Source organism: Notamacropus eugenii, chromosome 7, assembly GCF_028372415.1.
Source record: "Notamacropus eugenii isolate mMacEug1 chromosome 7, mMacEug1.pri_v2, whole genome shotgun sequence".
NCBI lineage: Eukaryota > Metazoa > Chordata > Mammalia > Diprotodontia > Macropodidae > Notamacropus > Notamacropus eugenii.
In genome coordinates, this window is record NC_092878.1 from 10,168,433 (window position 1) to 10,186,472 (window position 18,040).

The 18,040-nt window shown below is 48.9% G+C and overlaps 1 protein-coding gene across 1 annotated transcript; it reads left to right on the forward strand.

Moving 5' to 3' along the window:
- The first annotated feature begins 1,242 nt into the window (after positions 1-1,242).
- On the forward strand, positions 1,243-12,826 carry AJUBA (ajuba LIM protein). The gene is made up of 8 exons (XM_072624588.1): positions 1,243-2,546; positions 5,676-5,777; positions 7,822-7,889; positions 8,070-8,132; positions 9,272-9,402; positions 9,518-9,569; positions 10,391-10,459; positions 11,066-12,826. The coding sequence occupies exons 1-8, from the start codon at positions 1,511-1,513 to the stop codon at positions 11,189-11,191; spliced, it is 1,647 nt and encodes a 548-aa protein (XP_072480689.1). The 5' UTR covers positions 1,243-1,510; the 3' UTR covers positions 11,192-12,826.
- Positions 12,827-18,040: the final 5,214 nt, after the last annotated feature.

An 18,040-nucleotide genomic window follows, 5' to 3' on the forward strand; every position in this document is an offset into this window, starting at 1 on the left:
CACTCTCAAGCCTACCAATGTGGTGTCTCCTCTGTCTCAGTTATTTATTCTTTCTCTACCTCCCATCTGCCCTGGGCTATCTGTCCCTGACTGCCCTTTCCTGACACACCAAACACCTGAAATTGGCTTGAGAAATTCCATTTCTAAACACCAGGTGGTGTTTGTCTCGCTGCCTCATCTTCATCTCTGCCTCCTGTTTCTCTAAGCTCTCTCCCCTTTTGCTCCTTTCCTTCATTCCCTCTCCCCCAATCTGTTTTTTCTGATATGTATACATACTTATATACACACATATATACATATATGTGACCCTCTAGGTCCAAGTTTCCTTTCCCTTCCCTCTCTTTCCTGGTCATCACAGGATCACAGATTTAGAGCTGGAAGGAAGCACCTTCCACATGATCTAGCCCAGCCCCATCATTTCACAGATGCAGAATCCGGCCTCGAAAGAGGCTACGTGCTCTGCTCTTGACACACAGGTGAGGCAGCCCGCTTCTGCGGCTCAGGGCCGCTTCTCCCTCCACACTGCCTCACTCCTCCGCTTCCACAGATCTGTATTCCCGTTTCTGCGCCTGGCTCTGCCTCACCTGGCCCTTTTCCTCCCCTAGGGCAGACTCCCATTTCCTTCCTTCCCATCTGGCTCCTGCCTTATTCCTCCCTCTTTGTATCTGACAGCTCTTCTACTTCTGCTTCCCTCCTTCACTGTTTCTGTCTGTCTGTCTGTCCGGCTCTCTCTGTTTTTCCATCTATCTACGTCTCCGCGCTGGGAACAAAGTGACCATGTTTGCGCAGGACGTGCCTCTCTAGCACCTCTCACTCCTTATCCTTGGATTCCACCGTGCCCTTCCGCACATTCCAACTGCGGACAAAGAGTCCTCCCCCTGGCCCCGTAAACTATTCGCTGACTGCGTCTAAGGCGGTGCGGGAACGACTCCTTAATGGTTCCAGCTCTCCTGTGTCCATTATCAAAGACCGCACTGTGTCCAGAAGAGAGAGTTAGCCCCGGTCTCCCTCCCTCGGAAAGGGTGAACCAAAGATTCCTGCGCTGATGCCCCCACCTCTTTCCCTTCCTACGGGCACACCGCGCTCCGCCCTCCTATGAAAGTAGGTCCGGCTGAGCAGACAAAAGTTTGGGAGAGAAGTTGGAGTCGGTGCTGAAGTGTGGAAGCTGGGGGGGGGGGCAGCTAGGGGGGCGGGGGCCAAAGGGATCCGGGAGCCGGGGGAGGCAGGGCCAACCCGCAGACTGATGAACGGACAGACTGGTGGATGGAGCAGCTGCAGCCTTAGGTCCCCCCAACTCCATGTACTCACTGATGGGTGGGGGAGCTGTACCCCTCTCCCTAGGGGATGCTGTGGGTTCCTAGGCGCCGGGCACCCGGGCCGACCGCTGTGCCCCCGTGCCCGTCCAGTGCCCCCAGGGGTCTAGATTCCTGTGGCCAGGGAGAGGGGGAGCAGCCCCTACATAGCCGGGGGCCGGGGCAGGGAGGGGGCTCGAGGCCCCGGACCCGAGGGCATGGAGCGACTGGGAGAGAAAGCCAGCCGCCTGCTGGAAAAGCTGAAACTCTCCGACTCCGGCAGCGCCAAGTTTGGCCGCAGAAAGGGGGAGTCGAGCCGGTCAGGGCCTGATGGGACCCCTGCTTCTGGAAAGGGGAGATTGAACGGGTCCGGGGGCCCCAGGAAGCCTGGGACCCGGGGGACTATTGGAGAGGCTGAGGATGAACCCCTGGAAGCAGCCCGCGAGCAGGGCCCCTTGGAGGCTGAGCGAATCCGACGTTACTCCTTTGAGGCGCCGCGCTACGAAGTTACCTATCCCGGCGGGGCCCCCCAGCCCCGGGCCTTGCCTCTGTCCCAATCGCTGCTCCCCGACCTGCGCCTGGAGACTTTGGCCCCCGCCTTAAGCCCGCGTTCCAGCTTCGCCAGCAGCTCCGCAAGCGATGCCAGCAAGCCGTCTAGCCCCCGGGGCAGTCTGCTCCTGGACGGGGCGGGGAGCTGCGGGGCTGGAGGCAGCCGGCCCTGCAGCAACAGAACCAGTGGCATCAGCATGGGCTACGACCAACGCCACGGGAGCCCCCTCCCCAGTGGGCCGTGCCCCTTTGGCCCTCCCTTCGCCGGAGCTTCCGCAGGCTTTCCCCCGGGAGGTGTCCCCTCTGCCTATCCCGACCTCCATGCTGCCCTAGACCGTCTTTGCGCTCACCGGCCCACGGGTTTCGGCTTTCAAGAGAGCCGTCATTCGTACCCACCGGCCCTGGGCAGTCCCGGGGCCCTCGCCGGGGCTGGGATGGGAGCTACTGGGCCCTTAGAGAGGCGAGGGGCGCAGCCTGGACGACATTCTGTGACCGGCTACGGGGACTGCGCGGCTGGCGTCCGCTACCCAGAGGAGCTGGCAGCATTGCTGCGGCTAGCTGTGGGAACCGGAGGGCGCGAAGCAGGCGCCCACGGGGAAGCCCCCGGGCCGGAGTCGTCGGGCCCTGAAGAGCCGCCTGGCCCCTTCCCACTAGAGGCAGGCCGGGGTCGGGCCCGGGAACTTGAGTCTAAGGAGGACTACTTCGGTGAGTGAGGACGGGGAAGGGTGGACTGGGGCTGGAGGGATGAGGTGCCCTAGGGCGGGCACAGCGGAGGGTGACAGGCCCGCCACGGATTTCAGCTGGAGACAGGCGGTGGACCCACTTAGTCCAGTTTCTGATGGACCACAATATCCCAATTCTATAGGTCTCCAGGTATCCAAGTCATCCAGTCAGTCCCACTTCACCCCCACTCCCCTCCCCAAGCGATCACAGTTCTGATTCTTTTTCGGCCGCTGGAGGTGCTTCAGGGTAACAGGGTATGGGTGGGATAGACAGCACCCCCCCATCCTGGTTCCCCTTTTCCCGGCAGTGCCCGAGCAGGCGCCTGCCCGCCTTGCCCCCACCCCATCCCCAGTCTCCGCCCGCAGGAATGCGGGGAATGCAGGGGTGGTGGGGGGTGGGGAGGGCAGGCTGCGTGCTGGCTCCTGCCCGGCCCGCTCCAGGTGCCCGCAAGGCGGGGCGGATTGGGAGGGGGGTGCCTTCCTCCGCACACGCCTTGCGGCCCGTCGGGGAAATGGAGCCAGTGAAGTTGGAGGGAGTGCCTTGGGGCGGGAACGGGGACCCAGGTGCCTGCCCCACCCCGACTAGCCTGCTTTCAGACTTCAAGCATTTACTAGTAAGTAGACCTGGCAGTGCCAGCTTCATACACACTCCCCCCTCTCTCAATCTGTCCCCACCTTCCAAAGGTCAGGGCTGGAGCAGAGAATCACAGAGAGATGATGCCTAAGACACGTACATTATCATCACTGAGGTAGTGACCTGGAGGGACTGCTAGCTACAGCCAGCTCCTCAGTGACCCTGGTACTGGTCGATATTTGCAGCTGGTCCTAAAGGCCAGAAGCCCTCGACTATCCCCCTACAGTCTTCCCATCCCTAGCGCTGAGCCTGAGCCCCTACACTTCCTAACTAGAGGCTTAGGGGACCTCATTAGTCTCCTTCAAGATTTTTCCTCTTCAGTTTAATCTAGCAAATACCTATTGATTGAAGACTATCGTTTGCCTAGCTGAGGGGGGACCCCAGTAGAGTGGAACCTGACGTCTAGGAGCTTGTCAATTGCTAAGAAAATATGTGCCTTGAGGATGCTATTAGAAAATGTTAGTCCAGGCAATCAAATGCCTAGTCTTGGGAGACCCAGGCGCAGAGATCACATTCAGATGCTGAATCCTTGAATTTGCATATGATTTGCCTGCATTCTTACCTACTGGGTGGTTTGTCCCCTAGCAATTTTTCTAGTTGAAGGTTTTATTCTAGCTTCTGTGAATGTAGGTTTTCTCTCTTTCTCACCTGCCTCAATTGTCATTGATTCAAAGCCCCCTGTTCCCCCGATTAGAACTACGAGGGTTCTACCACCTAGGAGGGGGGATATTCAGGAGAAGGCTTCCAGGGATAAGGAAGCCAAGGCTGGCTTGGAGGGCATTAACAGAATTCATCTCCAGCCCCCACTCCAAGCCGGAGGCTGAAAGAGGAAAGCAGAGGATCTGATTGTTGATCTTTTTTGGTGAAAAGAGCAGATACAACGGGCAGGCAAACAGGCAGAAATCACCTGGCAGGGCCTCGTGGAACATTGCTTTTGGGGCCCAAGGAGGGTGGATGTTAGGCAGAAGCAGCCTTTGCCCTTAAACCTTTTAATGTCTAGAAAACTACGGAGGAATTCAGAAAGGAGATGATCAGTTGGAAAGGACTGGGGTGTGGGTAGTGGTGGGTTAGGAGAGTGATACAGGAGAGGTGAACATGCTTGAGTGCACTCCCTGTTTTCCCATAATTTCCACAGCTTCCTGGTGAGGTGGTTCTGACACATGGCCCCTTGAGGCATGGCTCTCCTGGTGTGGATCTTCCCTGCCAGGGAGGTTATATTCAGACCCCTGAGGCTGAGGCTCCTACCTCTCTACCTTGGGCACTAGATCTACTTTCCCCACTGAGGACCTCCTAATATCTTTTCCCCCACCCTTCTATACTCCTTGTATGATCACCCCTGTGTAAGTGCCCCCCTCACCCCCACTAGCTAGTTCTGGCCCATTTTTCCCTAGCTGTATCTTTGCCCAGCTGCTGTAGGGTGGAGGCAAAACAGGTCCAGGCCCATCAGATGCTGCAGCTGCAGCACGAGGCTCCCAAGCCCCTGGGCTCGGGCTGGGATGGGCCTCAACTTGCAGGTCGCAGCGCTGTGCTTGGGCAGGAGCGCGCCACACCACAGGGGGAGGGGCAGGCCCAGGCCCCATTCAGATCTGATCTCTTCATGAGGCTGGCCCTGAACCTGGGGGCCCCAGGTTTTACCTAGACCTGGCTTGGTGATGGGGACATGGAGGAGGAAAAAGTAGAGTAAGATTTCTCCCATACCTGGGAGAACTGCCACCATTCAGCCCCCTTCTTTCCCCAGAAAGAAAATGGAAAGGGCAGGGACATCTGTCTGTAAACTTCACCCCATCCTACCTACCTAGCCATATTTTCTACTACTTCCTAATCTTCCTCCACATTCTCCACTCCACACAGACTTGTCTCACTGTGCTCCTTATTTCTTCCTGTCTCCAGGCCTTCCTGGCCTCCTCCCTATCCAAAAAAATTCTACCTTAAGAGTCATAAGGACCTTAGACATGACTGATTCCAATTTTGTTATTTTGCAAATGAGGAAACTGAGGCCCGGATGGGTGAGACTGCTCATGCCCCCAGATCCTCACCGAAGCCTTCCCTGATTACTTCTGCTCTATTCTTTCTGAATTCTAGGAATTCTCCATCTTGTCTATGCCCTACAGTGAGGACTTAATATACTGTATATAGTCATGCTGGGGGGTTGGTCTTTCCTTCTCAAGTAGACTATATAACCTTGAAGAATTCTCTGTCTCTTCTGAAGCTTAGCCAGGGCTGGACATGTCAGAACCCAAGTGATGTATTTAATGAGTGAACAGTCGGAGGACTGCTGGCTCTGTTTTCTCTCAGCATATATACAAGATTTTCTGCTTTCTTTCCTGAGAAGGAAAAGCCTCTAAGACCATTTTCTACCCTCTGCTTCTTCCCTATGCCCAACAGGGTAGAGGAAAGGGGAGAAGGGTATGTTAAATTTGAGGGTCAAGGGAGGAAGGCTACTGGGGTGGTGACCTCTTCTCTTTTCCCTTCTCACAGGCACATGTATAAAGTGTAACAAGGGCATCTATGGGCAAAGCAATGCCTGCCAGGCCCTGGACAGTCTGTACCACACCCAGTGCTTTGTCTGCTGCTCTTGTGGTGAGTGAAGCCCTCCCCTAAACAAGTATGGATGGGGCAGGTAGAGAGGACTCAGAGGGAAGGATGGCAGCGTTTGAGGCAGGACAAGAAGTGGAGCAACAGGAGAGCTCTTGATCACTAAACTTCTCAGTGGAGAGCTTTTGGGCACCTACCAAGTATCTAGTACCTAGTTCGTTTTCCATCTTCCTTCTTTGCCTGTGTGTCTTTCTTTCTTTCCCTCTCCTTTTCTGTCTTCTCTCACTGCATCAGGTAGTCTGCTCCCCCTTCCCTTTCTTCCTCTACTGATCTGTTCCCCCCTCTTTTCAGTTGGCCATCCTTTTTTCTTTTCCCTCCTTTCTCATGTCTGTCTTCTTTTCTCCACTTCCCTCCCTCCCTCCCTCTTTCTCTGTTGTGTTCTCTGCTGCATAGCCTAGGCTCTGGGCTCTGGGCTCTGAGCTTTGGGTCCGGGCCTGCAGCCCTGTGCTTGGTGGGGTTTAGTCTTGGGCAGCCAAGTTGCCTGGGGCGACGGTGAAAGACAGGAATGTGGAAGGGGAGGAGGGGTGGGCCTAGGGAATGGGGAGCTGTGGGGGAGCTGGGAGAGGGGTTTTCTCTTGGCTGGTCAGAGTTCAGCCACCTCTCTGGAGCGCAGGCCACTGGGCCATGCCAAGCTGATGACATCACGCTACAGGAATGCCCACTGTTAGCTCAGGAGGCTGTGCAGGGGCTCCCTGTCGGCACTGACTCCCCCTGTCCCTCCCTCACTACCCCCTCCACTGCTGGTCTTCTATTCTGATTCCTTTGCTAAACCTTTAATCTCCTATCTCTGTCTGTCTGACGCTCTGACTCCCTCTCTTTTTTTCCTCTTTCTTCTCCTCCCTTCCCTCCCCCATTTGACTCTCAGTTGTCTTTTTCAGACTTTTGTACTTTCAGCTTGTACTCTTGCCTCCACACCCACTCCCCTTTCTCTTTTTCTCTTTAGTTTTCAGATCTATTTTTACAAACTGCCCAAACAGAGCTATGAATGAAAGCTCTAATGGGAAGATAGCAAAGGTGGAAAATAGGAGCCCCTCGATTCCCCTAGCCCTCTGTCTCCTGTTCCCCAACCTCAAGATCGAGGAGACTCTTTGCACTTCTTGGTGGGGCACTGATGGAGCTGAAGGAAATCATTAGAGCATTCAGGGTGCCTCCTGGGGCTGTCCCTGATCTTTGGGAAAGTTGGGGTTGCTGAGATCAAAAGTACAGCCTAGGAAGCACAGCCTGCATTGCCGCCAAAGCATTTTGTCCTGGTTCCGGTATCCCTAGATCCTCCAACAGAGTTCAGCCTTAAGAGGGAGTAAGCTAAGGGGATGGGCACAGGCTCAAGCTATTCACAGAAGCAGATGAGAAGTCTCTTGTCATGCTTTTTATGCGACTCCCAACTCAGTGTAATGTGCAGTAGGTACTTTTAAAAGGAGATGGTGGTGGTGGTGAGGATGATAATTTTTCTTTCCTGATTTGAGGGTTGGGAGAGATTTCAGAAAGTGTTTGTAGAAGAGTCTAGTACTTGACCAAAGGAAGGGAACAAGAATTTATTAAGTGCCTGCTGTGTGCTGGGCACTTTACAAACGTTATCTTATTTGATCCTATGATCATCAGTGAGGACACTGAGGTAGACAGGTAAAGTGATTTGCCAAGGGTCACACAATTAGTAAGTGTCTGAGGCTGGATTTGAACTCAGTCCCTTTTTGCTGTATTTATTTAGCTGAGCCACCTGGCTACCTCTAGGGGATATAGGTGAGGACTGGTGGTATTTCATGGAAGGAGAGGACAGAATGATATTTTTATTACTTCAGGAGTTGGGTAGGGTGGCTTAGTTTGAGTCTAGCAAGGTGACTAAAAACTGCATCATGAAATACATGGAGTATGGGCTGTGTTGGAGGGAGTAGAAGACTGAAACGTATAACCTGTTTTCTGGGAGGAACTTGTTCTGCAGTGGTAGCCTTAGAGGCCTCTTGGATTCTGAAGGATGCTGGGATTGTATAGTAGATTCCCAGTCGACCTTACCTCTGTTCTCATTGGGCTCCAGGGAGGACACTTCGATGCAAAGCCTTCTACAGTGTCAATGGCTCTGTCTACTGTGAGGAGGATTACTTGGTGAGTCAGGACTGCTTTCTTTTAGTTCATTGTACCTAAGATTGGCCCCCATTGGCATCCTTCCCTCTTTCCCCATGGAAGGGGTCCTCTTCATGAAGTCCTTTTCACCTTGTGGTCACATCACTTTCAGTTTAATGACAGCCTTTTTCTCTTTCTCCCTCTCACCTCCTACCCTTCTAGTTTTCAGGGTTCCAGGAAGCAGCAGAAAAATGCTGCGTCTGTGGTCACTTGATCTTGGAGAAGGTAAGGAAAATTCATCTGAAGAGCTGTTACTAGTGGGATGTTTTAAGAGGAGGCAAGATGGAATCAAAGGCAATGGAGACTAAAGAGTCCCCATGAAGGGGACTCTGAGGTCTTTTTTGGCTCTAACAACTGTAATTCCTATTTCACTCTAATTCTGCAAAGCCTGTCATAGCTTCCTATTACATGACACTCAAGAATCCTCCATGTTATGACCTGATTTTGCCTATCTGATTTTATCTCCCCCTGCTCTTCAACATGTCCATTTGGTCCATCCCATTAGGCTCGTCTTTTTCTAGTACTCTGCATGTACACTGTGTTCATCTTTCATGTTCCTCGGCAATATCTTCCCCTTGTCTCTCTTTCTTCCCCCAGCCCTTGTGTCCGACACATCTTTCCTTCCTCCATAAAGCCTTCTTTAACCCCAGCTCGCACTGATCTCTTTCTTCCCTAACTCCTGTGACTTCAGAGTCTTTGCAACATAATCATGTGTATTTTATTTCCTAACGTTCTGTAGGTTTTCACATATATATGTGAAAACTTTAATTATAACTTCTTTGAGGTCATTCATTCAGCAGACTTTTATTAAGCACCTACTCTATGCTGGGTGCCTGGGGGAGGTTCCTTGCCCTTTCTCTGTTCCTTGACATTACCAATCTTGTAGAGGTCTAAGACACAAATATACGTTAACATAGTTCTCTTTTCATGGGAGAAGCTTAAGAATCTTTGCTTTCAGTATAGTGAAAAGCTCACTAGAATGAGAATCAGTAGACTTCTGGGACTTTGGACAAGTCACTTAGAAAACTAAGCCTGTCTCTTCATTTATAAAATGAGGAAATTGAATCTGATGGTTTATGAGGGTCCCATTCAGGCTTAATATTCTACAATTCTTCTCTTGAATCCTCCTCTGTGCTTTACTCTGTGTGTGTGTGTCTGTGTCTGTGTCTGTGTATGCAAGACTGTGCCAACTCTTAACAAATGCTTCTTGGAACAAACAGAAGGGCAAAAGAAGATATCTGGGTTGGGGTTAGAAGGCTGTAGCCTGATGGCAGTTGGTGCCTGTCCGGGTGGAATGGTACTAAACCCTGGGCTCACACCCACACTAATCACACTCCTTTCCCCTCCTCCCACAACTGAGTCAGATCCTGCAGGCAATGGGGAAGTCTTATCACCCAGGCTGCTTCCGCTGCATTGTCTGCAACAAGTGTTTGGATGGCGTACCTTTCACTGTGGACTTTTCCAACCAGGTGTACTGTGTCACTGACTACCACAAGTGAGTTCCACCTGGGAGCCTGGGGGAGACAGGACTGGGGCCTGAGATAGGACTGGTTTTCTGAGGTCCAAGATACGCTCCCAATTTGAATTTGTCTCTGCCTTTTCTATTCCAGAAATTATGCCCCAAAATGTGCTGCTTGTGGCCAGCCCATCCTCCCATCAGAGGTCAGTATGTCTGGGTTCATGTGGAGCAAAGTGATAATGCTGATGCCAATGTTTAAGAGTGACCTGCTGCTTAGGCTGTCTATCTCCTTCCCCTCCCACAAGACACCTTCTGCAAGTGCTCATGTGGTTGAATCAGAAATGTTTCAGGCTGATTCCTGGGTGGCTCTGCATTTCACGTTGAAAAGCACAAAACAATCACTGTAAATAAATGTTTTCCTTCCTGGAAACTTTGTTTTAACGCTCCCTTTTCCTCCTACCTTATTAGGGAATATGTCACAGAACCTTTGATCTGACCACATTTAAGTAGATTCAGGAAGAGGGCTGGTAGGAAAACATCCTTGAACTCATTCTTAGATGGAATGTGTCAGAAAAGGAACTGAGGTCATTAGCAAGAGAGCTCATAGAGAAACTGGAGCCCATCAGCCCTTACTATTCTCTGGGCAGGGGTTATCTCCTGTCGCTCCCCTGCAGGCTAAGGCCACGTTCTTTGATCAAGCCCAACCTCCTTCTTTCTTATCCTTCCCCTGCTCCCTCCTACCCTCTGATGTGCAAGGCAGAACTGTCTGAGGGAAGGCCACCTAGCTCCTAGAGGGATGCCATCTCATGATGCCAGATGTGGTTATAGACTGAAGTAGGGCCACAGCAATGTGCCAGCTGGAGCTTAGCTGTGGGAGAGGAGGAGGAGGAGGGTTTGCAGTAGACACCTAAAGGTATGTTTCACTTCCCAATGGCAGTGAGGGCAGGGGGTATTTATGTGACTGACCTCAGTCTGGGTGAGATCCACTGTATATGTAGTTGGAGATTTTTGCCTCTTGTTCCAGGGCTGTGAGGAGATTGTGAGGGTGATATCCATGGACCGAGATTACCATTTTGAGTGCTATCACTGTGAGGTGAGTGTGAGGCCAAGAAAGAGGCGAGATGCCTTGGACACATGGAGGAGATGGTGATAATCGCTCTCATTTACATGATACTTGTAAACCCTGAAAGACTTCTCTCACAACAAACCTAGGAGATAGGGAGGAGAAGTGTAATTACTTAGTCCCCATTTTACAGACAAGGAAACTGAGCCTTGAAAATAGGGAAAGACACTTGCCCCCAGGTCACAGTAGCCAGTTAGTAGCACAGCTTGGATGTGAGCTCAGGTCTTCTGACTCCCAAGTTGTGTTCCTGCTCCTCCATGATGCTTGGGAAGTTAGGGGAGCCCATCACCACCACTCTTCAGACCTTGGCAGCTCAGCCTTCCGCCTTTGTTTTTTTCTGCCCCTATCCCTTCTGGGGCAATTGGGGACTCCAGCTTCAGGGAGAGGTCCTATCCCAACATTTCTGCTGTAGCAGCGACACCTGGTGTCCAGCTGAAGCATTGCCCCAGTTATGTCTGGGGAAGCCCCGGCAGATTCAATCTCATTGGGGAATGAGAGGTTGGAAGCTCTAGTCACATGGCCCTGAATACCCTGGGTGGCCCTGTATTAGGTGTGATCTGTACCCTTGTTCCACAGGACTGTCGAATGCAGCTGAGTGATGAGGAGGGCTGCTGCTGCTTCCCCCTGGATGGACATCTGCTCTGCCATTCCTGCCACATGCAGAGGATCAATGCTCACCAGGGCACTGCCAACTATGTCTGAACTACCACCTCCCATCAGTTCCTTCTGGTTCCCAAACTCCAGCAGTCAAACCCCTCCCAGGCAGTGAGCAGTGGAGAACCCATTGGGGTGGAGGTGAGGGGTACAGGAAAGAAGGCAGGGCGGGTGGATGTACTGCAGGGCAGATAGAGGATAAGCTGGAGATCAAAAGACCCAAAAAGGATGATGTCCTATTTGGGTTGGAGAGGGATCTTTCCCAATACCAGAAGAATTCTCATGCAGTGAGCAGCTAACTACAGAACCTCTCAGAGCCAAGAATTAGTCCCCTTTCTGGGTCTGAGGAAAGCATTGTGACATATTCACAAGTACACACAAAGTCACGTCCCAGAATGTGCTGCTTCCTTCAGGGCTTCCCAATTTCCCTTGTGGACATACCTGCAAAACCCAAGCGGAATTACTGTTTGGAAAAACTAGGAGAAAGCAAAGACCTTCTGAGGGCTTAGACTCTTACTTCTGTCCCTTGCGCATGGTGTCAACTACCCCTGGGGAGAGAGGAATGGGACCTGTGTTCCTTCCACCAAAGCTACAGGGCCAGCCAAGTGACGCAGTAAACCTCTTAGCCAATGGGAGAGAAGAAAGTTCTCCAGACTCTATGGGACTTTCTGTCTCCTAGTGCTGCCCGCTCTAAGGTATGATGTTGGTGCTGGCCAGTTTCCTGTTACCTTACTGCCTGTTTCTCAGGGACTCCGTGATGCAGGCTCAAGGGAGCTGGGAGAGCACATGGGCTGAATTTATCTGTGCTCTTTGCTTTCCCATCCTAAGGCTGGTGGACATAGGGAAACAGCCCAATGAAGGCCATTCCAGGGTGGCTGGTAGTTAAACCCCATAGACTGCTGTCCCAGAAAGCCTCACACCAGCCAAATGCACCCCACCCCTTGCACTCCTGCACCCATCATACCATCTCATGGTCTCCCATCACCAGTTAGCTTGAGTATCCTGTCACCCTACTGATCATTCAGGAAACCCAGAATTCTATACACTGGTACCTTACCCCACCCCAGATCCGGCCTGTGCTCCAGGGAGCCAGAGGGAAAGTAAGCACTTTGAGACTTGGCCTCTACTTAGTCATGATTCATTCTCAAAATGATGATCCCTTGGGCTAAAAATCCTGTGTTTTGGGGATGTTCAAGACAACCTGGCCAACTGAACAAGGGGGTTGAAGGGGTGGGGGCAACCTTGGTAAGGACTTTTTCCAGTGACTGGGAATGAGGAGATAACAAGTTTTGACTATACATATATACACACACACACACACATATACATACACATGTATATACAAATGTGTGTGTGTGTGTATATATGGTCATGAGTACCAGGGACCTCTAGGCTGGGTACAGAAAACTGTTCTCCTGGCTGTACCCAGGAGTAAAGAGGCCCTGTCCCTCCCCTAGGCAACTGGGACCCTAAAAATCTTACCATCATCTTTCTTTCAAAGAGGCTGTTTATTTTTTTTAGATTATTCTTTCCATTTCATTTTCTCTTCCTCTTGCCCTAAAACTCCACACTCCAAGAAGTGGCAGGATGGGCAAAATGCACTTTTTGGAAATACATCAAATTGAGCTCTGTTCTGTGTCTTTTGTTACTGAAAAAATGATAATAAAAAAACAGACAAAACGACTGGTGACTGAGAAACACTGATTAATGGCCCTCAACATAAGAAAAGCTAAAGCAGATTTTCTGTTTGTCACCTCTTCTCCACCTTCTCTTCCCCTCTCTGACTGTATCCCCTGTCTTCTTCTTCATTTTGGGTTTCCTATTTCTCTTTTATATCTTTTCTAGCCCTAAGCAGTCCATTCCCTGATTAGAAAGAGTTTGGCCTTCAGTATGGCACAGCCAGCCCCCCTCCTCCCAGTCTGACCATTCTCTGGTTCTACATCCCTGCCTCTGTCTTGGGGTCCTACCCCTTCTTGAGCAACGACAGGCTGGCACATCTGGGCCACAGAGAGCTAAATGAAGGGCAGCCTAGGGCAAAGAAGCAGTCACAAACACGTCACTGCTGATGGGCTTCCAAACATTTCCTGAGGTTGGACAACTGTCCTTTTCCTTGGTTGCCAGGGGGTCTCATGTCCTCATTAGCTCTGTTCTAATATAGAGAAAAAAGCACGGGAGGCTGACCTGAACGCAAAATGGTCCTGCCTGGTCAACCTGCTACTGGAATATGATCAGAATACAAAAATATGGAAAGCAGAGGAGTATGATTATTCCAGTTACCCACTCAGTTGATCTCAAAGATTCACATAATAGAGCTAGCTGCTATGCTACCCCATCTCCATTTCCTGAGATTTTCATCAGATAATGGACCTTAATGGTGCCTCTTTACCAGAGTAATCAAGAACTTTAATGTATTGACAATGAATTAATCTCTTCCATCATCCAGTGACATCATCAAGGAAATGAAAAAGGAACTTATTTTAAAAAAAGATTGGGGACTTTGTCCTAGGACAAAAGACAAGATGAGATTATTCTAGGCATGCAGAAGACTATATCAGAGAATTTCAGAGTCAACCATCTAGGCCAACCCATTCCTGAAACAATTCCATCTACGACATACTTAATCTGTTCATTGAGCCTTTGCATGAAGACTGCCCAAGAAGGATCTCCCATTCATTCCCTCCGGAGGGAGCTCACTTCATTTTTACTTCCTAATATTGAGTCTAAATTTGCCTCTGTAGCTTCCACCAATCATGCGCATAGTTCTGCCTTCTGGTCTAAGGCAGCAGGTCTAACCCTTCTAGTGAAAGCCCTTCAAATACTTGAAATCAGCTATCACACGCCCTCACCCACAGTCTTCTCTTCCAAACTAAAGATCCCAGTTACTACAACTGAGTCTCATGTGGCATGAGCTCGAGGTTCTTAATCATCATGCTTGCCTTCTGTCTGCTTCCCAACTTACTTTCCTAAAGTCTGACCCTAAACATCAATATAAACTAGGCGTTATAACACTCATGTGTGATATATATGATCAAAGTAGAGTATAATAGTACCATCACCTCTGTGTTGAGGTGATGGTACTATTATACTATTATACCGTCTTGAGGTCTTCATATGACCCCAAATCACATTAGCTTTTTTGGCAGTCATGGTACCCTTGAGCTTATATTCCACTAAATTCCCTTCCCCATTCCCTCTGTGAAATGTGCTATGGAAGAAAAGAATGAAAAATGGAGGTGGGTTGGGAGAAAACCAATAGAATTGAACAAGAAAATGAAAAGAAGGCAGCTAGCTGGGTGGTGGAGCGGATAGAGCGCTGGACCTGCGGTCAAAGACCTGAGTTCACATCTGGCCTTACTAGCTACATGACCCTGGAAAAGTCACTTAATCTCTTTCTCTGTTTCTCCATCAATAAAATAGGGATAATAATAGCACCTATTACCTCTCAGGGATTTTGTGAGGATTACAGTGAGATAATAATTGTGAAATGCTTTGGGAACCTTCAGGTGCTATGTAAATGCCAGCAGTTATTAAAAAGAAGCAGCTAGATGGCTCAGTAAATAGAGCAATGAACCTGGAGTCAGAGAGACCCAAGTTCAAATCCAGCCTCACACACTTACTAGCTGTGTGACCCGGGATAAGCCACTGCCTTAATCCACTGAAGAAGGAAATGGCAAACCAATCCAGTATCTTTGCCAAGGAAACCCACACAGGGTCCCAAAGAGTCAGATACAACTGGACAGATTATTAAAAGAAGCAGGAGAAGAGATACATAGTCTTGGGAAAGAGACTTTCAGTCACAAACCTGATAACCAATGGAAACGGGAGATGGGGAGATGGGAGAGGTCACTAAACTCACTTCCCTTTCTCTCCTACCTTAGAATGACAGACTAAATGGAAGGAAGGGTTTGAATTGTTTATTAGTTAACTTCTGGGTTCTTGTGAGTCCCTTATTCACTCTGGATAGCATTTGATAAAGAAATAAAGGTTTGATCCTGGAGGAAAGCATGTGTGAATTTCACTAATAGACTGATAAAATCAGAATTTTGAAAAGTCAGGAAAGGAAAAAAATTGGTATGACAATTAAGAGTTCTTTCACCCAGGAAGGACAGCAAGGAACCTGTATGGGCAAGAGAAGATGAGGAATCCAGTTAGGACTGGATGTTAGCATCATTGAATATTAACCCTGAAAGTTTTGGTTAGGGAAACTGGTTAGTGAAAATTGAAAATTACCAGAGAAAATTTTGAAGAGCTAGTTGTTCCCATCCAAAGGACTAAACAAGGATTGTGCTAGGCAAACACACCCAAAAAGATATATTTAGTGCCTGCTCTAAAGGAGTTTCCTATCCAATATGGAGAATAAAAATTGTAGAGCAGGGTCTCTATCTTTTTGGGTGTGTTTGTCTAGGACTTTGTCCCAGGGCAGAACATTTAGAGGGCAGCTACATTATGGCTTGAGGCCATACTTACCTTTTCCTCTCTTTCCCATCCTTACTACCCACCCAAAGACAGTTTCCACTTGGGGAATGTTTCCTTTGCCTTGTGACTGGGAAATTTAGAAGGCACAGATAGTGTCATCCACCCACCCTATTTAATTGTCTCCTTCCCTCCCCACAGTGGGAGCCTCAAGGCATGCTTCCTGCCCCCCAACCTTCTTCCTTGCTGGCTCCATCTCCACCTCCACCTCAATAGCTGCTAGAGTAGTAGCCTCTCCCCAGGGTCCATTTCCTCCCTAGTAATCTGGCAACACCCCGAGATCTTACTCTTTCTTGCCCTGGGTGTAAAAATGGCTAATTATAGTGCTCAGTGAAGGAACACTGTTCTGGACAAGGGGAATTATCCATGAATTCATGAAGACAGAAAGGGCAGAAAGCAATAGAATTAATTAAATCCTTTTTTATATAGTGAAAAATGAATTGGGATGATTGGTAGGACACACAAAAGTCAGTGGCAAGAACTCTTATGAACTCCAAAGTTCTCTGTCAGCTAGCTTACATTCTTAGTAATCACCATCTTGGGAAACAAGAGAAGCAGAAAACACGGCACCTGCCCTTTTGAATAGCTTGCCATTTAGTCAGGGAGAGAAATATATAGAAGGTCTTGAGAACCATTATACAAGTGTGAAGTCCTACAAATGGAAGGGGGATACAGTGCCTGGCAGAGTGTTGGGGATGATTGTGAACCCACTGCTTTCCATTTCCCTGAGCAGTGTTTATGGTTGACTTCCTATCTAGACACACCTTCGCCACCACTCAGTTGATTCTGAGAGATCAAAACTGAAAAAAACAAAATAAAAAACAGACCCCAAACACTGAAGTAAGATGCCCTCTTAGAGAAACAGCCTGTACTTCAAAATGACCTATGCCTGTGCTCAACTTGGCAAGGTAATAGAGCTAAGGGAAACCCAGGGGAGATGTCTGTCTCACTCTGCTGCCATAGTTTTGGTTTTATAGATATATTTAGCAAAAATCCTTTTGCACAAATGGGATCTCAGGGATGTGCTAAATTGTCAATAGCTTCCCCAGGCTTTTGCTTCCTCCTAGGGTGCCTTCTTTATCATAAGCATTTTAAAAAATCAACACATAATTCAGTTGGTCACTAGGGTGAAATGCAAATTGTTACTTCGTTTATATATATCTCAGCATGGTCCTGATTGTCTTCTGTTCCAGTACAGTCTTCCTTTCTACATCACAGGGGTTATTATGGGCTCAGTGTCCTTGTAATCTGGAAAATCTGAGTAAAATTTTTTGGCCCTCCCTTTGTATCAGAGAAGTCTGAATTATTATGGTATTAAAAGAGAAAGTATGTTGATATTATACAATACTACGTATATATTTTATGCATTTCTGAGTTTCTAAACATTTTCTGGGTCATCTCCGGCATTCATGTGTGGTCTGTGGCTTCAGCAAAACTCCCTCCAAAATTCCCATTTAATTTCTTATGCTGATGAGAGATACCAAAACCGCAGCAAGAAGGGGAAAGTTGCCATGTGGAAGGGATAACTGTATAGTGGTAAGAGCTGTAGACTTGGTGTCAGAAGACCTGGATTTAAGTCTAGATTTGCCATTTCTTATCTGTATGGCCTTGGGCAAGTTGTATAACCTGAATGAACCTCAGCTTTCTCATCTGTAAAATGGGGATAACGGATGATCAGTCCCAAGAAGCAGATCATAAAGCTAACCCAGGAGCAAGATAAAGTAGGGCCTGGAGACTCCAACTATCTGGTAGCTATAGGAACTCTCTCTCTCTCTCTTTGAAAAGCAGAACAGCTGGTTAATTTCTGATTGGTATCGCTGATAATTGCTTTCTAAAGACAGAGGAAAGGAAACTATTATTCTGCGCCTAATTCTGACTGATAAGGAAAAATTGGTTGCTGAAGTACAACACAATTCAGCATGTATTAAGCCCTGAGTATGGCGAATCTTGAGAAAAATGGATCCCAACAGAGACAAAAGTATTTAATAAACACATATTATGTGCTAGGCATTGTGCTAAGGGCTGAGGGAAAAGAAGGGCAGCTCCTGCCCTGAAGGATCTTACATTTTAAAGGGGGAAGACAACACATAAAAGGGAGCTGAAAAAGAAGGGCAGGGAGAAGTCCAGGGAGTCAGGAGTGGAACCGGGAGACAAATAAGGAGAGAGCGTGGTTGGTCTGGGCGTTTCCTCAAAACAGAGGTTCTAGGAGAAACTCATCAGTTGGAGGAGGGGACCTCAAGGACAAAGGGATCTTTCAGGGTGAGACAGAGTTCATGATGGATAAGGAAGGAAATGGTAGGGATTTTCTTACAAACCCGAGGAAAATAGATTTCAAAGTTCAGAAAAAGAGAAACAGATTAAATTCCACAACCTAAAAACCTACAGAAGTCAGACCAAGAAGGATGACAAGCTCTCAAGAACTAA

Coding starts and splice junctions, on each gene's coding strand:
- AJUBA (XM_072624588.1), top strand. CDS start 1,511: ATGGAGCGACTGGGAGAGAAAGCCAGCCGCCTGCTGGAAAAGCTGAAA. Junction 8,133..9,271: donor GTCACTTGATCTTGGAGAAG/GTAAGGAAAATT, acceptor CAACTGAGTCAG/ATCCTGCAGGCAATGGGGAA. Junction 9,570..10,390: donor AGCCCATCCTCCCATCAGAG/GTCAGTATGTCT, acceptor CTCTTGTTCCAG/GGCTGTGAGGAGATTGTGAG.